This window comes from Cryptotermes secundus, unplaced genomic scaffold (assembly GCF_002891405.2).
Source record: "Cryptotermes secundus unplaced genomic scaffold, Csec_1.0 scaffold429, whole genome shotgun sequence".
NCBI classification, from domain to species: Eukaryota; Metazoa; Arthropoda; class Insecta; order Blattodea; family Kalotermitidae; genus Cryptotermes; species Cryptotermes secundus.
Genome location: NW_019725845.1, coordinates 180336 through 203979, shown reverse-complemented (window position 1 = coordinate 203979; position 23644 = coordinate 180336). Strand labels below are relative to the sequence as shown.

The 23644-nt window shown below is 40.4% G+C and overlaps 2 protein-coding genes across 7 annotated transcripts in view; both read left to right on the top strand.

The window, feature by feature from the left end:
- Positions 1-10333, top strand: part of LOC111863709 (mpv17-like protein) — a 37050-nt gene extending 26717 nt beyond the window's left edge. The window contains exon 5 of the mRNA XM_023850253.2: positions 10257-10333. The gene's annotated coding sequence lies outside the window, so the exon portion shown is untranslated. The remainder of the gene's footprint in view (positions 1-10256) is intronic.
- Positions 10334-10352: 19 nt separating this feature from the next.
- Positions 10353-23644, top strand: part of LOC111863707 (DNA (cytosine-5)-methyltransferase 3A) — a 52351-nt gene continuing 39059 nt past the window's right edge. For 2 of the 6 annotated variants that reach the window (XM_033751167.1, XM_033751170.1), the window contains exons 1-6: positions 11905-12171; positions 15222-15358; positions 15919-16010; positions 20487-20591; positions 21797-21902; positions 22407-22607. In XM_033751167.1, the coding sequence (XP_033607058.1) occupies positions 12134-12171; positions 15222-15358; positions 15919-16010; positions 20487-20591; positions 21797-21902; positions 22407-22607 (679 nt within the window). In that variant the 5' untranslated portion in view covers positions 11905-12133. Of the gene's footprint in view, positions 10436-11904; positions 12172-15221; positions 15359-15918; positions 16011-20486; positions 20592-21796; positions 21903-22406; positions 22608-23644 lie in introns of those variants that run through there. The other 4 variants (XM_023850247.2, XM_033751169.1, XM_033751168.1 and 1 more) reach the window with 4 other exon arrangements.

Genomic DNA, 23644 nt, shown 5'->3' with positions numbered 1-23644 from the left:
TCCACCGTGACCCTGCGAGTCGTAGGAGGCGACGAAAAGGGAAGTCTCAAATCTGAGACAGTAAAATATGGTCGCGAGTCTCAAGGGACTCGGACCCAAGAAAGACTGCGCTGGCAAGGGCCAGCAGCATATATAGAAGACAGACCCGTCCTCTCGTCAGAGAGGGCGCCCCACAAAAGCAAGACCGTAAATGTTAAACAGTAGCTGGGGCTCGACACCAAGACTTACTGACTGACTGACAGTCAGTCGCAATGTGACTTCGACTTCGTTTGAGTGAAACCCGTGTGTAGGTTGCCTCGAATACCTCCAGCGTGATCCTGCGAGTCACAGGAGGCGACGAAAAGGGTAGTCTAAAATCTGAAACAGTAGAATATGGTCGCGAGTCCAAAAGGACTCGGACCCCAAGAAAGACTGCGCTGGCAAGAGCCAGCAGGATGTACAAAAGCCAGACCTTTCCTCTTGTCAGAGAAGGCGCCCCACAAAAATAAGACCGTGACTGTCAAAGAGTAATAAATATTTGGTCATGGGCCTCAGATAGGGCTCGACACCAAGACGTGCTGACTGACTGAGCGTCAGTTGCAATGCGACTTTGACTTTGTTTGAGACCTGTGTGGAGGCGGGGTGGAATACTTCCATCGTGACCCTGCGAGTCATAGGAGGCGACGAAAAGGGAAGTCTCAAATCTGAGGCAGTAAAATATAGTCGCGAATCCCAATGAACTCTGACCCGAGAAAAACTGCACTGGCAAGGACCAGCAGCATATACAAAAGACAGACCCGTCCTCTCGTCAGAGAGGGCGCCCCACAAAAACAAGACTGTAACTGTTAAACAGTAATAATATGTGGTCATGAGCCCCAGATGGGGCTCGACACCAAGACTTACTGACTGACTGACTGACTGATCGTCAGTCGCAGTGTGACTTTGACTAGACTTGACATTTGAGTGAGTTGTCAAGAATTGGATCGAGTTCTGGAGATGACAGTCGAAGGTGACTGAGAAGAAATGACAAGATAAGAATTAGACTGTGCAAAGAAAACTTCATGTTTGATTTGAAATAACAGTGAGACTGTTATGAAATCCGTTGCCAGGATACGACTGGCGAATACTGAATCCTAGTGCGTGTGTGACGATGAACTGTACACGTAAACTGTGTAGCTCAGCAATAGCGCTGTATTACCTGTAGTCCCGAGTTGAATGTATAAGGTGTCAATAAATTCAATCATCCAATATCAGACCCAGCTTATTAAGTCACGCGGATACCCCCGTACACGTGACTACTCATCTGAATTAATTACGGGCCCTACGAAACGAAACGTAATCCACCTCAGTTAATGATGTTTAGGGCGTCACACTGTTAAAGCTGTTTATTTAAAACTCGCCTATCGTCCTGTTCTCTGTTGTATAAAACCACAACTTTTTGGAAATGGAACCCATATCTGACTTCGAGTGGAGCAAATGTGAAAAATCCTTTCCATTTCGGGTCTATGTGTACAGGCATTCACATATCGTGAAATGGGGTGGAAATTGGTTTCAAGAACTGCATAGACGTTCAGGCATCAGTTGAAAAACCTGAGGTTGATTATCACAGGTGGTGCCGCTTCAGCTATAGTGTATCTGTTGTCTGTCTCGTTTTGGAACACTGCAAATAGTTTCTACAGAGGAAGTTCTGTAACTATGGAGGTGGCATATACCTGAGTCTCCCCAACGGTGAGCAGATATGCAGCTTCTAAAAGTAGATCTAGTCCGGTTTTTGAGCGAGGTTGCTCGTGGCCCCAGCAAAGATTAAATTGTACGCTAAGTTGTCCCGTTTCTTCCAACACCGACCTTTTTAATTACAAGCTGCACCAAAACTGCATCTTACGTATTTCGTAGGTGACACTTGGGTGACAGGTACATGTTCATAATTCGCATGCGCAGTACACTCCGCCCTAGTTACTACACAGTATCACGTGTCTCATTACCGGCGTTTTTAATGATCCAGTTCCGATTGTTTGGTTTAATTTCTTGGAGAATTAATTGATTTCATACAATACTATAAAAAAGTAGAAACAATATTTCAGACTGTGACGTAGCTGAAGAACTTGATATTTTATTAAACAAAATGTTAACAGGATAGATGACTTTTCTTTTTCATTTCAAATCTTTTATCACAGTTGCCATATTTTGCATATTATTATAGCAATGAACAATTCACCGAAGTAGCGAATTCATTTTATAATACATTTCTATTGTACTATATTTAGAAAATTCAGTAAAGATACCAAAGAACTGCAGATACAAGTATAAAATATTAGTCCAAGAGGACGAACCAACTCTAGCATCAGCTGGAAACGTGAAGCCGCCGAGAGCCTTAAAAACGTACAAAATATGTCCCCCCCCCACATATACATACGAGTATATTAATCTCGTCACCCAGCTATCCCCATTTGCAACCCTGCTCCTTAGTAAGAGAATACCGACCGACTAGGAATTCATCATAATCCTCTTCACCTGAAGATAGAAGTAGGAACAATTTCAGAAACACTGTTTCACGTAGAAACCAAAACAACAGGGTGACTATCAAAGCCTAATAAATAAATTTAAAACTTGGCATCATATCAGTTTCATTGGAGTTTCGTAACCAACAATTCATATACAAAATCAAGGCTTACAGAACCGTGCACACAAAATAACTGTACTGCAAACAGCTACTTTGTACTATGAATGACATTGCTAGAACACTTGATTTTGCTTTAAACGTACGCGTTAGCGCCATTTTGGTTTATTGTCTGTTTTTAGGTTTCCAGAAGAATTAAGTTTCCTTGCAATACGGGTGAACTTAAGTGGAACTAACATTTATTATTGGTTTCGTCGACGCAATTCCTGCATAAATTTAATAAATTTATATACTGTTTTTTACTTTGCAACATATCTCGGCTACTTATGGCCATCATCAGGTAAACACTTTACGTTAACACTCTACTTTCTCTACTGTTATTCCCCTACTTTAGACAATGTTTGCAGTTTTGGAGGGAAGGCCAGGTCACTTACCTGATGATAGAGATAAATTGCTGAAACTTGTTGAAAAGTAAAAAAAGCTACAATATAAATCTGTTCCATTGATACAGTAATTGTGTTGACGGAACCTATTACAAATAGTTCACACACTATATGACGCTGGAATGCAATAATACTATTAATAATGGAAGTAATGTCATTGAAGTATGATCACGCCAAAGTACAGTGCAATGAATATGCGTAACACTATAACAAAAATTCGCTTAGGGGGGTGGAGCCCAGCTGAGTCCACTCGGCAGGGCGGCCACTGAGTGGCCTATTGTACCTGCCCCGGGTGATTATGATGATGGAGAATTTGGTGGAATGACGATTGGCAGCGGAAACCGAGGTACTCTGAGAAAACCCGCCCCAGCGCCACTGTGTCCACCACAAATCCCACTTGACCAGACCCGGGATCGAACCTGGGCCGCCGCGGTTGGAAGCCAGCGACTAACCGCTTGAGCTATGGCGCGGTCATAATACTACTAAAATATAATATGTTGTAATTTAGGCCTCTATTCATAACTTGTATTCTCCAAGTATAATTAGAATGATCAAGTCAAGGAGGATGAGATGGGCAGGGCATGTAGCACGAATGGAGGANAAAAAAGTCGTTTGAGTGAAAGAAAAACCCGTGTGGAGGCGGGGTCGAATACCTCCACCGTGACCCTGCGAGTCGTAGGAGGCGACGAAAAGGGAAGTCTCAAATCTGAGACAGTAAAATATGGTCGCGAGTCTCAAGGGACTCGGACCCAAGAAAGACTGCGCTGGCAAGGGCCAGCAGCATATATAGAAGACAGACCCGTCCTCTCGTCAGAGAGGGCGCCCCACAAAAGCAAGACCGTAAATGTTAAACAGTAGCTGGGGCTCGACACCAAGACTTACTGACTGACTGACAGTCAGTCGCAATGTGACTTCGACTTCGTTTGAGTGAAACCCGTGTGTAGGTTGCCTCGAATACCTCCAGCGTGATCCTGCGAGTCACAGGAGGCGACGAAAAGGGTAGTCTAAAATCTGAAACAGTAGAATATGGTCGCGAGTCCAAAAGGACTCGGACCCCAAGAAAGACTGCGCTGGCAAGAGCCAGCAGGATGTACAAAAGCCAGACCTTTCCTCTTGTCAGAGAAGGCGCCCCACAAAAATAAGACCGTGACTGTCAAAGAGTAATAAATATTTGGTCATGGGCCTCAGATAGGGCTCGACACCAAGACGTGCTGACTGACTGAGCGTCAGTTGCAATGCGACTTTGACTTTGTTTGAGACCTGTGTGGAGGCGGGGTGGAATACTTCCATCGTGACCCTGCGAGTCATAGGAGGCGACGAAAAGGGAAGTCTCAAATCTGAGGCAGTAAAATATAGTCGCGAATCCCAATGAACTCTGACCCGAGAAAAACTGCACTGGCAAGGACCAGCAGCATATACAAAAGACAGACCCGTCCTCTCGTCAGAGAGGGCGCCCCACAAAAACAAGACTGTAACTGTTAAACAGTAATAATATGTGGTCATGAGCCCCAGATGGGGCTCGACACCAAGACTTACTGACTGACTGACTGACTGATCGTCAGTCGCAGTGTGACTTTGACTAGACTTGACATTTGAGTGAGTTGTCAAGAATTGGATCGAGTTCTGGAGATGACAGTCGAAGGTGACTGAGAAGAAATGACAAGATAAGAATTAGACTGTGCAAAGAAAACTTCATGTTTGATTTGAAATAACAGTGAGACTGTTATGAAATCCGTTGCCAGGATACGACTGGCGAATACTGAATCCTAGTGCGTGTGTGACGATGAACTGTACACGTAAACTGTGTAGCTCAGCAATAGCGCTGTATTACCTGTAGTCCCGAGTTGAATGTATAAGGTGTCAATAAATTCAATCATCCAATATCAGACCCAGCTTATTAAGTCACGCGGATACCCCCGTACACGTGACTACTCATCTGAATTAATTACGGGCCCTACGAAACGAAACGTAATCCACCTCAGTTAATGATGTTTAGGGCGTCACACTGTTAAAGCTGTTTATTTAAAACTCGCCTATCGTCCTGTTCTCTGTTGTATAAAACCACAACTTTTTGGAAATGGAACCCATATCTGACTTCGAGTGGAGCAAATGTGAAAAATCCTTTCCATTTCGGGTCTATGTGTACAGGCATTCACATATCGTGAAATGGGGTGGAAATTGGTTTCAAGAACTGCATAGACGTTCAGGCATCAGTTGCAAAACCTGAGGTTGATTATCACAGGTGGTGCCGCTTCAGCTATAGTGTATCTGTTGTCTGTCTCGTTTTGGAACACTGCAAATAGTTTCTACAGAGGAAGTTCTGTAACTATGGAGGTGGCATATACCTGAGTCTCCCCAACGGTGAGCAGATATGCAGCTTCTAAAAGTAGATCTAGTCCGGTTTTTGAGCGAGGTTGCTCGTGGCCCCAGCAAAGATTAAATTGTACGCTAAGTTGTCCCGTTTCTTCCAACACCGACCTTTTTAATTACAAGCTGCACCAAAACTGCATCTTACGTATTTCGTAGGTGACACTTGGGTGACAGGTACATGTTCATAATTCGCATGCGCAGTACACTCCGCCCTAGTTACTACACAGTATCACGTGTCTCATTACCGGCGTTTTTAATGATCCAGTTCCGATTGTTTGGTTTAATTTCTTGGAGAATTAATTGATTTCATACAATACTATAAAAAAGTAGAAACAATATTTCAGACTGTGACGTAGCTGAAGAACTTGATATTTTATTAAACAAAATGTTAACAGGATAGATGACTTTTCTTTTTCATTTCAAATCTTTTATCACAGTTGCCATATTTTGCATATTATTATAGCAATGAACAATTCACCGAAGTAGCGAATTCATTTTATAATACATTTCTATTGTACTATATTTAGAAAATTCAGTAAAGATACCAAAGAACTGCAGATACAAGTATAAAATATTAGTCCAAGAGGACGAACCAACTCTAGCATCAGCTGGAAACGTGAAGCCGCCGAGAGCCTTAAAAACGTACAAAATATGCCCCCCCCCCACATATACATACGAGTATATTAATCTCGTCACCCAGCTATCCCCATTTGCAACCCTGCTCCTTAGTAAGAGAATACCGACCGACTAGGAATTCATCATAATCCTCTTCACCTGAAGATAGAAGTAGGAACAATTTCAGAAACACTGTTTCACGTAGAAACCAAAACAACAGGGTGACTATCAAAGCCTAATAAATAAATTTAAAACTTGGCATCATATCAGTTTCATTGGAGTTTCGTAACCAACAATTCATATACAAAATCAAGGCTTACAGAACCGTGCACACAAAATAACTGTACTGCAAACAGCTACTTTGTACTATGAATGACATTGCTAGAACACTTGATTTTGCTTTAAACGTACGCGTTAGCGCCATTTTGGTTTATTGTCTGTTTTTAGGTTTCCAGAAGAATTAAGTTTCCTTGCAATACGGGTGAACTTAAGTGGAACTAACATTTATTATTGGTTTCGTCGACGCAATTCCTGCATAAATTTAATAAATTTATATACTGTTTTTTACTTTGCAACATATCTCGGCTACTTATGGCCATCATCAGGTAAACACTTTACGTTAACACTCTACTTTCTCTACTGTTATTCCCCTACTTTAGACAATGTTTGCAGTTTTGGAGGGAAGGCCAGGTCACTTACCTGATGATAGAGATAAATTGCTGAAACTTGTTGAAAAGTAAAAAAAGCTACAATATAAATCTGTTCCATTGATACAGTAATTGTGTTGACGGAACCTATTACAAATAGTTCACACACTATATGACGCTGGAATGCAATAATACTATTAATAATGGAAGTAATGTCATTGAAGTATGATCACGCCAAAGTACAGTGCAATGAATATGCGTAACACTATAACAAAAATTCGCTTAGGGGGGTGGAGCCCAGCTGAGTCCACTCGGCAGGGCGGCCACTGAGTGGCCTATTGTACCTGCCCCGGGTGATTATGATGATGGAGAATTTGGTGGAATGACGATTGGCAGCGGAAACCGAGGTACTCTGAGAAAACCCGCCCCAGCGCCACTGTGTCCACCACAAATCCCACTTGACCAGACCCGGGATCGAACCTGGGCCGCCGCGGTTGGAAGCCAGCGACTAACCGCTTGAGCTATGGCGCGGTCATAATACTACTAAAATATAATATGTTGTAATTTAGGCCTCTATTCATAACTTGTATTCTCCAAGTATAATTAGAATGATCAAGTCAAGGAGGATGAGATGGGCAGGGCATGTAGCACGAATGGAGGAGAAGAGGAATGCATATAGGATATTGGTGGGAAAGCCAGATGGAAAGAGACCACTGGGAAGACCAAGGCGTAGGTTGGTGGACAATGTTAAAATGGATCTTAGATAGGATGGGATGGTATGGATTGGATTGATCTGGCTCAGGATAGGGACCATGGTATACTGATGGCCGGGTTGACAAGAATTTCTTCTGGGATCTGATACCGCGTAGTGACAAACCACATGGCGTGACATACAAGAAGGCTAATCTTCGTATATGTGTTACTAGTTCCCCTCATTCTAAGGCTCTTTCTTGGTGTTGCTTTAGTATTACCTTTTGGGTTTATTTTCATATGATGAAGGGTAAAGTGCGTTTAACTGTACGAGTACAATCTGACGTTGAATTCTTCTAAAGACTAAAACATGACACATCAACAGTCGGGCATTGCCTTTAATAGTTTCAACATTATGCACAGGCAAAATAAATAACTGATCTGTGTAAGCAGTATCATTTTAAGGTTATGGTCTTCTGGTATGTGACTCTGTACACAGGATTTTTTTTTTTGAGTTCCCCATTTATTTGCAATCTGTATGAATACATTTAGCAAATTGTTGTGAGTTGTGTGAAATGACGTGTGGAGGGGAGCTCATTAGTTGGGTTGGGGCCTGGTGGGAGAAGGGGAGGAACTTAAGCTACACTTAAAACTAAACTACTAACTAAGATTATATTTTGAATCTGGTGATCAGATCGATTGGCTGGTGTCGTTTGAGGCGCCTTAGGTCTGGTGGTTGTAGTAGTTGAGCTGCAAGTTCGTTGGGGTGTGTATGTAGTCGAGCTCTATATTGGGAGCTCCATTGGCTGATCTCTTCCTTGATTGTGTTGATTTGAAGATCACGCCTGATGATCGAATTTGGGACGTACCATGGCGCGTTGGTTATTAGGCGCAGTACTTTTGACTGGAAGCGTTCCAGTATTTCTATGTTGGAGTTGGATGCTGTCCCCCAGAGTTGTAATCCGTAGGTCCAGATGGGCTTGAGGATGACCTTGTATGCCAGAAGTTTGTTGTGTATTGAGAGACTGGACTTTCGGCCTATAAGCCAGTACATTTTGGAAAGTGTGAGGCCAAGTTGTTTTCTTTTGGTAAAGATATGCTTGTGCCAAGTGAGGCGTCTGTCCAGATGTAGACCGAGGTACTTGACATCATCTGATTGTGGGAGATCCTCATTGTTGATATTGACCTTGGGACATGTTTGACTTCGGGTGGTGAATGTGACGTGTGTTGACTTCATGCTGTTGACTTTTAGGCGCCATTTGGTTAGCCACTCATGGATTGCTTGTAGGTTGTTTTGCAGTTTTTGTGAGGCTACAGTTGGATTGGGGTCTGACGCTAGGATCGCAGTGTCATCTGCGAAGGTGGCAGTGATGGAGTCATGGGATGTTGGTAGGTCGGCGGTGAAAAGGAGGTAGAGCAGTGGGCCAAGTACACTCCCTTGGGGCACTCCTGCATTGATGGGGTGGAGGTTAGTATAAGATTCTTTTATTTTGACTTGGAAGAATCTGTTGTGTAAATAGGATTTGAGGGTGAGATAGTAGTTGAGTGGAAGGGACTGTCGGAGCTTATAAAGAAGTCCTGGGTGCCATACTTTATCAAAGGCTTGCGAGATGTCGAGAAAAGCCGCAGAGCAGAATTCCTTGGCTTCCAGTGCTTCGTTGATTCTGTGAACTAAACGGTGTGTTTGGTGAATCGTGGAGTGCCGTTGGCGGAATCCGAACTGGTGGTTAGGTAGCAAGCTGTTTGTTTCGACTATTGGAAGGAGGCGACTTAGGAGAAGTTTCTCATAGACTTTGGATAGGATGGGTAATAGGCTAATTGGTCGATAGGAGGTGAGTTCGTTAGGGGGTTTCCCCGGTTTTTATACAGGATTCTGTCATCTGGGATATAGAGCCATGAAGTCCGTTGAAAGTTAAGCAACTTTTCGCAGGAACATGTCACCTACATTTTCAGGGCTAAAGAGTATGCCAGTCGAGAAACCAGCATGAAGCAGCCAGCAAGCAAGGTGATGCTGTATAGTTTTGTAATACACACCAACGTGCATAATGCCGTGTAGTCAGTTGAAAGTCATAGGTCTAAGGCATGCACTGTCTTCGCTCGCTCGGAGGCCGAGATCGTGGGTTCGAATCCCACTCAGGGCATGGATGTTTGTGTGCGTTTTTCTGTGTTTGTCTACAGGTAGAGGCCTTGCGACGAGCTGATCACTCGCCCAAGGAGTCCTACCGTATGTGTAAGATCTAGAAAAACCGAAGTGAACGTAGTTCATGGAGGTAGGCCTAGGCCCACGGGGGCTGTAGTACCAAGGAAAAAGGAAGCGGCCTCCGTAGTCTAGGGATAACGTTCCCACCTCATGACTCAAGGTACGCGGGTTCAAACCCGGCGGAGGTCGTGGAATTTTTAAGGGCGGAAAAATTCAGGGAACAAGTCCTCCGGGAGGGACTTTAAGCCGTGGGTCGCGTGTTGTAGATTTACGGCACGTAAAAGATCCTCATGTTCTAGGAGATCTCTGAGCAAAATTAGGCAAAAAGTTTCCCGCCCAAGTAGTTTCAAATGCCTCCGGTAGATGGGGAAGTTATCGGGTACCACTGCTAGTAGAGGGCCGACCTCGCTGGCAGAAAGGGGAGATAGCGAGCGCTAGTACCGGTAGGGTATGGCGACAGTAGAAATTAAAGGGGGACGTACAATTGACTACTAGTCGGGGTGCATGGGGAAACTCACCCCCTCTAATACTGAATACTGAATACGTTGGTTTATTGCTTCACTTATTTTTCGACCCAGAAGTTGGAGACCTAGAAGTTATGACCTAGATGATCGAATTTTTCATTAGAGGCGCTGTGAGAACTTCAAATCCTACAGCTGTAGATTTCATTGAGATTTTTTTTTTTTTTCGGCTAGAGGCTCACGACTCCTTTTCACTACTGTGTTCGCCACCGCTTTTGGGGGCGTGGTCAGGCTTCCGAGCTCCTCCAATGAAGGGCTGGTGTAGGAGGAGTGTAGAAGAGCGTCTGCTGAGAAAAAGTCTGGAGGAAGACTAGCTGGCCCCTTTATGTTCCAACTGTCATCTGAGGAACGAGGTATGTTGCGTAGGCCTTTAAATCTTAGGAATTTATGTTGCCAGATAATGTGTAATATACTGTTTACTAGTAAATATGTATTTGCATGAGACACTAGAAAGTGCAATTATATCTGCAGCATGCTCTCCACGGAAGCGCATTTCACCGGCCATGTTGATTTTAGATTTTTTTTTCGATTAAACAGTGATGAATATTTAACGAAGAAAGATATAGGGCGTAACCGTTTAGAATTAGATGTATGTTTAAGCCATTAGCTTAAATTTTGATTTGGAGCTTAGATTTCTTTTGTGGGGGTGGAGCCAGAAATCTGAGCATGAAGCAATTTCTCTCACCGGAATTCTGGTCCAGAGGGGTCCAGGCGGTCTGTGTAAATCATGAGGCTGATGGCTTCCTGATGTGGAATTCCATTACATAGGATAACGTGGTTTTTGGTTTAACCAATAAGAATGCATACATACGAAGAACTGTTTGAATCTAGCCAATAGGCAATGAAGGACTTGTGTTAGCGTCTGGCACCACTTCTTGGAGGGCTCATTCGTGCTGGTACAAGTCATCTCCCTGTTTTTTTTTATCTCTTTCATAAGTCAGTACATGTGTGGCTACTCGGACAAATTGTAATAAATTAATACCCATGTATTGATTAAATTGACGCGAGCCAGAAATTGAACATTACATTACGCGACATTGCTTATGCGGCTTAAGTAATTCATTGTTAAAAAGTGTGAATTGGTGAAGTATAAAAGGAATCATTGCAGCTTGTATGATGCATGGCAGGTGTTTTTCCCCGTTAATTCGACCTTAGTCGAAAGTTACCGGCAGAGTTGCCTACTTCAGCTGACGACGCCTGAAGTCGAGAGGTCGGGTCGACTTGGCCGGTTAGGGCTTTCGTGAACACAATAATGAACCTTCTGGCTCCACACACGGAAGGACATTTCTTGATTAAATGAGCGGCCATTAGGTCCACAAGAACTATGCACCATGGAGTTAACATTGGAGAATTTGGTGACTGGTCAGAAGGGAGGTTCTATTTGCCATAAAACAGTTTTTTCAGTGACTGATATTTACCAGTAGTAGCGGCTGAGGTTTATATTCAACGCTCAAGCATGAAAATACCAAAGGCCAAAGGTCAGCGGAATTTAAAATGGCAGTATTTTCAAAACGAACAAGCGTTATGCATGTTGTCATCTGGTTCTGTCGGGTCCTTTTTCCTATAGGTATGTTTCGCCGTCATAATTTTCGTCTATTTAAAATGTTTACTTAGCGGACATAAATCAAATATCGGTGGCGTTATAGAAGACAAGCTTCATATTATGTACCAGTTCAAATAACTTCTTCTGTGATTATATTCTTTTCTTCAACATGTCTGGAAACCATCAGATTATTGTAGGCTACATCCAGCAAAAAGATGTGCCTGAAGGAAATAATTCCTTGAAGTTGAATAACTGTAATTAAAGATGGGTGTACGAATAAGACTGTTTGAAGCAATATCAGCAGAAAAAGTATCATCTTCATTGAGATTGGCAACAAATTGTGCATTCAGAATTTTAAAGGAGCATAAATATACCAGTCTGGTTCAGGCATCAAAAAGAAACTGAAGAGGGAAACCGTAATAAAAGACTGGTGAAGTTGGTCAAAGCTGCCGTTAGGAGAAAAGTGTGGTTTTACTTCAATGAATATCTGAAACTGGCAGAATTCTGAATGAAATTCCTACTTTCAAGAGGACAGTTATATACAAGGTATTAAAGTACATACATGAAAGAAGAAAAGCGTGCCCCTGAGACGAACTGTGTTGTGGTTCCTACGTTTTTATTTGTTGGTTTCACCTTCATATTAAGATGAGTCAAATTCCTAAACTCGTTCTGATTATAGAGATCTGTGTCATATTCGGAGCTCGTTAAAGGAACTGCATACCGTGCTTCATGGGATGTAATGTGAATAATGATGTATACCAAACCATTGTCATATTGTGAACTGTACACCTTAACTCATCTCTATGTGCATCTCATTTTTTTGCATGTACACTAGAAATGCCTGAGGAGTTTAATGAATAGTATGAATACTCATTACCCTATCTTTGTAAGTAGTTTCATGTCTACATATAGTTACATGTTGTAACTTTGAAGTCTCTTTAAGTTGATTGTACATAGACTTCCATCAATTTAATAACGACTAAGAATAATGATGACATTAACAGTGGTGACAACGTAACAAAAGTAGTTCTGTGGAATAATGATGTTTCTTAGTTCCAGCTTTATGTGACTGGTTCCCACTACAGAAGACTGGATGCAGTTACATAGTAGTCCGTAATTTACATTGGATTCTTGAGTTCAAGGGCTTTCTTTGAGTACATTGATTTGCCTCTCAGTTTGTTCTATGCCAATATTTTGTAGTTATCAGTTCCCGTGAAATATACATCACACATCTTCAGTTCTCAGTTGAGGCTTTAAACAAACCTTGGCCAGGTGCACAGTAGGGTAAAGAAAAAAGTAAAGCTATCCCTGTAACAGGCCATGGATGCCCATAGGGTTGTGAGATGTTGATGTTCCCACATTATCTAGGGCCTAGGGCTGACAACCTTACTGCCATCTTTGAGCCAATTGCCTATATTCTAGGCAATTGGCTCAAAGATGGCAGTAAGGTTGTCAGCCCTTTACCACCCAGGAAGATTCCTGGTAGTCATTTCTGTTAGAGGCTGAGTCGACCCCAGGGACCTAATGAGGCTGGAAGAATTAGCTAAATTGAAATATCCACCTCATCGGGACTCGAACTGACGACCTTCAGGCTTGTAACATAGTGCCTCTATCAACTGCGCTACCACGTGCCCTCAGTGCACAGTATGGACCTTTTATTTTATTTTCTTGAAATGGGCAGTTATCCCAAATATCACATGTCTTATACTATAGATAAAATAACCATTATGATATAGACAAAGTACTGTTTATTCAGTGCACAAGTCTGCAGTAGTTGTTCACCCAGAACATTTGTTTGAGGGGCATTAAATGAAATTCAAATTTACAATGAAGTCTTCTTGTGCAGTCAGCTGTGTCAGTATGGAGTTAGTATCCACTGTTGTGGAGACTCCATTCCTATCATGAGTATCACTTGTATTTGTACCCACAGAATATTCACTGAGCTGTCCAAGTGTGTACTGCTGAGGGAATAGTGGACAGAGGCAGATAACTCAGCGTCCTGTCCTGCATGGACTGCTAGGGAAACAGTGGGTGGAGTCAAGATAGTCATTTATCACAATCCATGTTGCTTGTTGTTGGCCCTTCTTTGCAATGCTTCTGGATGGCTATACCTTCTATAATAACATACATGGCAGTGTACTATGAACACCATGGAGGGGAATCTCATGTGCCTGTTTTCTTTGGCTCAGGCCAAATCTTACCACTGGAAAATTGTAGGTGTCCATTAAATCTAAAAGTAATAAAAAAACTAGTCAGTAAATCATCCAGAAATCTTATTATCAAAAGGATAATGTTCCTGCACTGTAAAAATCACAAATTTACTTGGACATCTGCTGGAAAGAAGCACAAATTGACCATATTTGATTGATAGAAGACAGCATTCAAGTATACCTGATGCCTGATCAGTCGTTCAAGGCAGCAGATTGTGATATTGACCACTATCTGTGGTGCAGAAATTAGGGAGAGATTGGCAGTGAGTGAACGAACAGAGTTAATATGGAGAGGTTCTGTTTCAGTCTCCACTGAGGTTGATGTTAAAGTTTGAGAAAATATTAGAGAGAATATCAAAATTTCTGCAAAAGAGACATAAGTAAAAACTTGATTCAGGAGCAAATTAAGAGGAGATTGAATTTGGGAAATGTTTTCTACCATTCCATCCAGATCCTTTTGTCTTGTCTGCTGTCTAAAAGCAAAAGCTAGAACTTAACAAAACTATACTTTTTGCCTGTGGTTCTGTATTGGTGTGAAACTTGGTCTCTGACATTAACGGAAGAACATAGACCAATAGTGTTTGAGAGCAGGGTGCTGAGGAGAATATTTGGACTGAAGAGGGATGAAGTGACAGGAGGTTGGAGAAAACTGCATACTTAGGGGCTTCATAAGTTGTACTCTTCGCCAAATATAATTAGAATGATCAATTCAAGAAGGATGAGATAGGCAGGGCATTAGCACGAAGGGAAGAGAAGAGGAATGCATACACGATATTGGTGGGAAAACCAGAAGGAAAGAAACCACTAGGAAGACCAAGACATAGGTGGGCAGATAATATTAAAATTGGTCTTAGGATGAGGTGGTACGGATTGGATTGATCTGGCTTAGAAGAGGGACCAATGGAGGGCTCTTGTAGTAAGTTCTTGAGTAGCTGCACAATTGGTGGCTTCTTGAGAAGGGATCAGCTCCATGAAGTTAGAAGTTAGTCAATAAATCAGCATGTTTCTATGTTTTTGAAAACTTATTTGATAGGGAAAACAAAGTGATTGTCATTTGTAGCACTATGATCAAATCTGGAAATTCATTGTTCGCTTTAAACATGTGATCAAAACATATTCAAACATCACAAGCTGTGACATTACAGGAAATTGTTCAAAAAATGAAGTGCATTGGACTTCTCACTGTTAACTTTTAGCTCTATGCTTAGGCTGCCTTTTATATGTGGTCCATTACTTCTTAATTATGTACCACAGCAGATGATATAAGGTGTGGGTTATGAATACTGAATCTGAAGGGACGTAGAACTGATAATAGCCTATTTTAACATCACTCTAGTGTCTGAGCTAAACCATGAGAATTACATTTCAGTTTGTTTTGTTTTTTAGTTACATCAATATGGCTCCTATGAGGAACAAGTGGAAGAAGACAGCAATACAGAGGTTACCAACCTCAGGAGAACCATTTGATGGGCCAGTAGGATCCCTTGTATGGGGAAGAATTCCTGGGCAGCCCTGGTGGCCAGGTGTGTGATTATATAGCATTGAATGAAAGGGTGACCGGCAGTGAGTAATGAACTAGAAGAAAGTTGTTGCAACTCAATCAAGTTTCAGTCAAGTTACTAATCCTGAATTTGTCTGAAATAATCGTGGAAAACCATGAAAATCCTCACCCAGGATAGTTGGTGTTCTGACTGAGAACTGAACTGAGCACCTCCCAAACAAGTCTCTAGTGTTACCATTACACAAACTTGCTTGGTGACCTCTCAAGAGATGTAAGAAATGTAACAGCAATGTAATACTCTTTATTTGTTCCCTTTTAGCATCTTAAGTGCAGTAACGAAGATTTTTATATACTATTTTGTATTGTATTGAGCATGTAGTAAAGGGGCAGAGTTGACCAATTTGGAGAATGTGACAGTAATTTTAATTTTTTCTACGAAGATTTCATTGATGAATTTTAATGAGAAAAGTTACTGTTTGGAGAAGAATATTCATTGAGAACCAATGAATGATGAAATAAAAGCTGAGTTAACATTTAAATGGTCTCATCTAACTTACTAATAACGTATTTTTGCTCTGACAGGCATAACAGTTGATGGGCAGGACTGTGGCATGCCAGATATCTCATCTGACCACAAGTGGGTCTTTTGGCTAGAAGATCGCCGTGTATCTAAGGTAATTTTGCATGTAATTCTGCATAAACTGAAAAATTACAACTGGGAAATTTTCACAGAAATGTGTAGAGAAGCTTGCTTTGTTCCACAAAGAGAAAACAGTATTGGTTTCTTTTGAGTTAACTCTCAAAACTTCTTTGAAAAGATGTGGGTAAACATTGAGTAGCTACATGTGAAACATATTGAATGGTGTCAAATGTATATTTCTTCTTTCTTTGCCTATATTATTACCTTAGTCTAGCAAGGTGGCACTGTGTCTGATTTGTGTTCAGGTGGCACCTGGTGGTTTGAATATTGGTACAAGCAATTGCTACCCTGGAATATTTTTCATGGCATTACCCAGTTACTCCAGGAAAATGCTGGGATCACCACTTGAAACAGACAATGATCACTTCTCCACATTTCTAATTTCCAGGCATAATTTGTTCTTTCAACAATGTATAACAATTACAGTTACTACAATGTTTTAAATAACTTTCCATCCAGCAAGGATGTTGTCCTCTTGCAATAAAATATTAACAAAAAGTTTGAGTTGCACTAAATAATCAGTTCTGTATGTAAATATTCATATTATTCAAAACACTCATGACTCCACCTAACTTAAGTCCAGCATGGAATGACAATTTCACGTGGAGTTTCAAAGAATTCAGTTTAGGTTCTGAGGTGGTACCAAACAAAAAAAGAAAACTCCATGATTTTAGTATGCAAGCGAACTATAGTTGGCACTAAATTTCGCCGACAAGCGGCGGTCGCTTGGTCGGTTGATCTGAGGTGGTACTAGTCATCTGAATTTTGTTAAATATGACTTGAACACAAATAATATATAAATTTTAAAATCAGTACATATGGTAACATTTGTGTTAACTGTAATACCTCACAGTGAAGTGTTTATTGCTTTATTTAACTCTAAATTGTTAGGAATACATTTTTAATGTTTCTTTGTATGTTATTTCAGTAACTAATTCCAGGAATGTTGAATGTTTCCCATAACTACCAAAATTGTGGGGCATGCGGTAGTGTAGTTGGTTGATGCAGTATGCTACAAGCCAGAAGGTCGCGGGTTCAAACCCCGATGAGGTCATTGGATTTTTTCAGTTGACCTAATCCTTCCAGCTGCACTATGGCCCTGGGGTTGACTCAGTCTCTAACAGAAATGAGTACTAGGAATTAATTAAATAATTTTCCTGGGGAGTAAAGCGAGGCCGGCGCGTAAGACTGACAACCTTACTGCCATCTTTGAGCCGATTATCTAGATAATGTGGGACCCTCAATGTCTCACAACCCTATGGGCCTTCATGGCCTGTTACAGGGATAGCTTTACTTACCAAAATGGTAAAAATCTATCTTTCATTTCACATAATGTTCTTCAATTGTGAAACTAATCATTCTATCCTGAAGAGCGGCCAGCCCCACAGAGTGTCACGATCCCCTGAGCGGCTTCAGAATGCTAGTTATAAGTTCATGGATATACTAGGCGTAGCTGATCAGACAGGATTTACTGAATTTGAAATTTATTGAAGTTCTACTGATGCACAAAATGTGAAAGTCATAATATGGTTTTGTCCATGGCAGAGGTAGTGAAAGTTGAGACGAGTGGAGTTCCCCTCAGAAGAAATTATGAAAAGTGTCCACAGAAGTCCCAGGGATCCATGGCTTCTGAACACACAGAAGCATCTATGAATGACAATCTTTGTTCAGCCAGTAGTAGAGTTCTAAACACTAGTCAGTATAAACTGTACCTCCTCTGCTCCTTTGCATAAACCACTAATAATGCATTACAAACAAGCTTGTTTGAGTTATAGTCCAATTTGTAATGTAAATAATGCCTTATAATTTAATCTATCATATGAATGCGCAACATAATGAAAGAATTAAACAAAGAATGTTCAGTTACAAAGGTACTGATATGCAATATTTTGGATCTTGAGCATGTAAATAACAAATCTCTAAGCAGAATACAATGTCTTTGTGCTTGATGCATTGTATTTGTACAGTGAGCAAGATATCTTCTCAGGAATAACCAAAAGTTTAGTGAGACCATGTTAGTTATTAAGGTTATGTAGAATTGCATGAGAAATCTCAGGATACTAATTAGTAGAGATCAGAAAAGGTTTATGCAAAAGACTTGTTTTATAATACCATTCAGAAGTTTTTCAAGAGGGACTGATAAACCAAGAAAAACCTCAACCATTGTGGCTGGTCTCACGACAGGAACAAGGGAGCTTCTAAACACAAAGCATGTATTCTACCCAATGTACTGTAACTCTTAATCTCAGCTTAAAACCTTTAAAGCTCACTTGTGAGGGTCATTTTTAAAATCTAAAATTCGTTTTTAATATTATTCCTACAGATGATTTTGATCTAATTAACTGAAGGTATTTGAATTTGTATCATGTATGTCCCACTGCGATCTCTGGCATGCACACACCTAAATGATACAGCATGAGAGAAATTTTGGAATAAGTTTTCGTATTTGTGATGGAAATGAAGCTAGCAGTATTCACTTCATGTTATTTTTATGCAAGGTCACATCTAACTTACTGTAGCGTGTAATGTAATGTGTTCAGTGATAGAGAAAATCTGGCAGCATCGTAGAGTGGACACATTTCTCACAGATTTCTGCTGTAACTGCTGATAGCAGAATGAGTCATTAGCACTGATAAACATGTGTCATCAGGTGGTCTGATCTTTTCACTACAGTAAGTTGCATAATAGTCTGTGTTAGAGGTGTCGATAGGTGTCGATGTTTATACCGAAATGAAGTTCACTATTGAACAATGTGTGTTTATTGTCAAAACTTTTGCAAGAAGAAACTTACAGAATATGTATCCACAAGTTTCATCATAAATAACCTGACTCGCCAGTTCTCACAAAGTTGTGTATATCCAAACTTGTGAAAAAGTGGCGGGCCACAGTTTCAGTGTGTGACATAAAGAAGCGATGGAAGAGGATTGTGCTGACTGAAGGTTCAGGATATTGAGGCATGACTACAGATTCGTCCTTGAAAATCGTGAAGATGCTTAGCACAGGAAACTGGTGTTTCGCTAGGATCTGCTTTCACAGCCACAAAATTTCAAATTTCTCCCATATAAAATAACAGTTGTACATGAGCTGAAACAACCAGATTGTGCAGCAAGAATTCGTTTTTGCAGCTGGCTGCTGCAAAATGTGCACGATGGAATCGTGGATCCACAGCTTCTGTTCATGAATGATGAAGCGTGGTTTTGTGTTAGTGGCCATGTCAGTGCACGAAATATAAGAATATGGAGCGATGAAAATCATCACGCTATATAGCAAGTGCCATTACATAGTGAAAAGGTGGGGGTGTGTTGTGCTGTAAGTCCGCAGCAAATCATTGGCCCCTTATTTTTGCACGAAACCATGAATTCTGACTGCTACATTAATGATATACTGAATCCGTTCTTAAATCAGCTGACCACCAAAGGACAATATGGGTATTTTCAGCAAGACAGCTCTACAGCGTATAGGGCTAATGCAGCCATGGTCACAATACAGGAAGTGTTTGAAGACAGTATAATCAGCAGAGGACTGTGGCCTCCCAGATCCACAGATCTCAGTTTTTGCAATTTTTATCTTTGGGGAAACCTAAAGGGAAAAGTCTACAAGAATAATCCTTGCAGCACTAAAGCTTTGCAGAATTAAATAACACATGTAATTGGTTGAATTACTATTGACCAACTTCAGAAAGTTTTGCATAATTTATGTGATGTGAGGCATGTTTTGCATGTAGAAGGGGGTCACCTTCACCACTTGTTATAAAGCATGGTAAGTTTATGTTATCTTTTTACAGTGTTATAAATGTGTGCATGTACAGAAACTGATGTGAGGGAATCAGTGACACGACTGCACTCTCGCTAGTGGGAAAGGCACAGAAGTCATGGAGAGACATTCCATCTGCTCTATGCTGCTGTCAGGTTTCCTCTACGCCTGAACAGTAGCCAGCTGTATTACAAGCATGCATATCAGAGTAACTAATTGATAGTTTGTTTTGTCATTGTACCAGTGTTTAGGTTGGCAAAGATCCTGTTACATTCAAATCTTGCTTGCTTGTTGGCTTCTAAGAATCAATATTTGTTTCTTTGTGTTTCATCCATGTAAATACTATAATTTTTATTCTGATTATTTTGGTTGAAACCACTTGTATCACACAATGAAGGTATTTGCAAATACTTTACAATGTCTCTTGCGCTAGGCCAGAGTCAATCTTAAACTTTTTCTGCACAAGATGCTATGTATTATCATTTACTGTAAAGAAATCAAGTTGTCTGCTCTCCACTTCCCTATGAAAATCATTGTGTCTTCCTGCCATATAGGATTAGTAAGAGTTGCTGCTGGATGATTATAATGTTCTTGAGTGGGAAAATTCTAATGCAGTCTATGAATATTTAAAATTAATTTTAAACTATTTACTAACAACTGAATGTTGAGCATATTTTGGTAAATTTGTTTATTACAGGTACAAAGTAAATGGGTGCAACACTTCAAGGATCGTTACAGTCTATACTTTGACTCTACCAGAAAAGGTAAAATATATGAGTCAGCAGTAGTACAGGCTATAAAGGTAAGAAATTTGATAAGTTTATGGAACAATTTCCTTAGCTGTACATTTTAGATAATTTTCACATTGCAAGTTGTGCCAAATAAGTAATAATGCAGTTTGAAATCACATACCTCAGGTATGTATATGAGCTAAATTAATGTTCAATTAATGCAAAATGTCAGTAGCCCAGCTGTAGTAGAGGGGGAATGTAGTACCAAACTTCAAATTCTATTATATTTCACCATTCTTTTGCATTGATTGTTCACTCATTTCCATTTCTAATGCGATCCCAAAACGTTCACAATCTTTCCTATACTTTAAAATGCCATTAAGGGACATGGCCAATTAATGAGAACTAATGTAGGGGGTACAACATGGATGCCAGAAAGTGAAAATAATGTGGAGTGAAGTTGTTTATTCTCAGACACATTTTAATGTAAAGGAAGATGTTCAATAGCATGGGATGCATTGACATATGAAATGATGCAGTGCAGCAGTTTCTGTTGGATAACCATTTCCTGGAGATGGCCATGTAAAGCTGAAACATGTAATAGAATGTGGCTTTAATGACATTTCAAAATAAAGGAGATTGTGAATGATTTTGGTTTGGATTAGAGATAAAAATGAGTAAACAAGTGATTCAAATTCTGCATCTCAAATTTAAAATTCCTTTTATTTTCGTTAGTCTATAAATTTACTCATTTAGCTACATTTGGTGCATATTTCTGATGTATAAAGTTATACTCACTTCCACTCTCTGCCTTTATTATATGACATATCTGTATGAATAAAATTACCTTTATGAGCGTTATTTTACTGTTCTCAATGCACTGGGGTTTTGGGAAGACCAGACAAGTCTTTCTGGAAATGACAATAAAGATAAAATTTGTAATGTTTATTCTAGAAATTAAATTATAGCCAAGTGACTGCTTGCCTGGCACTTCAGTCACTAATACATTCAGTGTTCTAGAGATTTAAGCAGAACCTACACTCTGTCAATTGCTTTTGCTGTCTAGGGTGATGTTAGATCTCAGAATTGATATGGTTTTTCTTAAAATCCAATAGACATTCCTCTATATATAACATCCACATATAGTCTTTATATGGTCTCACTGTTTTGTAGCAACAGTCCAGGGTAAGTTGAAAATGTAGCCACCCTGTGCACTTGGATTATTTGCTGTGTGCTTTTGATCTTTCCATAATAGATATGGTTATGTGCTCTGTAGGTGTATGCAAAACATCTGGGTCATGAGTCAGGGAAGTGGACAAATAAACAAGCACTGAAATGGGCAGATGGTGGCTTCCAACAAAATGGTGTCAGGAAAGTGGAAGGTAACTTCTCCATGCAATGAGAATCTTCTCTGTATATGTGCGCATGCATGCATGCATACATGTGATGTCCCCCCCCCCCACCTTTAGATTTTAAGTAGAATTGATGTGATACCAACTGATCGACCTAAATAAACTCATCGGACATGTGCAGTTGAGTCTGTTAGAAAAGTTAATCTCAGTCACAAGGTCCGGTGTCTAAAATAGCCCTTTCTAACACGTCCAATTGAGTGGCCTCCCTGCATTTCACCTTGAAGACAAACACGCCCAGTTTCCCAAGCTACGTGTTCTGTTTGGAATGCTATGTGACAGACATTTTGAGAAACTAAGCACAATACATCACAGCCCCTTAGAAAGATTTATAGTCATTCATGGGAACATGTAAAAATGTGGTAACGTTGATTTGGAATAGTGCCCATGTGCCTGCACATTACACCGGTGCACACATAATGGCAATTAGGATTACTGGAAAAGTAAAATGATGGTTTTTAATTTGTGGGCTTTCAGGTGTTACACCAGTACCTTTGTCTCATGTGATACAAGATGACCTACAGTTAATCAGAAAGTGTGTAGAACGTAGCAAACAGAATAATGGATCTTCACCAATCAAAAATTCTGTACAACATGGCAAGCAGAATAATGAACCTTCACGAAAAAGGAGATCTTCAATATCCAGTGTATCAGAATTAAAGACAGATGTCCAATATGGTAAGGATTTATATTTGATGCTGTAAAAGTCTTTGGTGTCTGTAATGGGCATACTTCTCTAATGTGTAACAGTGCCAAAGTTGTTTGGAAGCAAATGCCATTCATACAGTATTTAGCAATGTCAGTGCTATTACATCTTTCACTTGTATGCCACAAACTATTGGTGGAAAAACTAATGTCAACAGATAATGTATGAAAAATGTAGTTCAATATTCTCTGTTAAACGTAAATAAGAATAAAGTATAATACATATTAAGTGTCTTCCACCACACTTATACTGAAATATGTATTATAGTATTTTAAATGAAATGACCTCCCAATTTAAAGTAACAAAGGGTCAGAATTGAATAGCTAATTCTACAGAGTCCTTGAAATGCTAGTAGTTTCTTGGCTAGACAATAAATTCCATACTGTTGAATTCAAATTGGCAAAACTAACGAACAGTAAACTCAAAACAAAACACTGTATGATATATCTAGTTAAGATAAATAGTGTTAAAGTAGAATCCCAGTTTAAGGTATCTCAGTATAAGATTCCATATATTTCCTTTATATATTGTGGTCACAGCAAAAGCTACATGTACGTAGTGTATAATTTTCCCCAAATTAATGTTTCTTATGTTAGTCTTTTACCCACATTTAATGAACAAAAATCCAATCCCTACATGAAATCTGTATCACAGCTTAGTATTTTATTTAATCCTCATTTTCAGAAATGTCATCTTGAATGCAAATGCAGAAAATACTGTAACATGTTGCGGAACGGAGACCCCCTCCCTACCCAGCAGCAACGTGGCGACTCAGGCCACAGGTGCGTGGCGGTAACGAAGCGCTCCCTCCCACTCCCCTCCGCGGCGACGTCACGCGGTGACGTAACGCGCCACGCTAACGTAACCGTAATCAACGTCCTACTGTGACGTGGCACTCATTACGCCACAGGCAAGCACTGCAGCTATATAAGTGGATGCACAGTGCGTATCGATCAGTTCGAGTTCGAGTTCTAGTGTGGCTACCGCCGAAGACATTCCGAGTTATAAA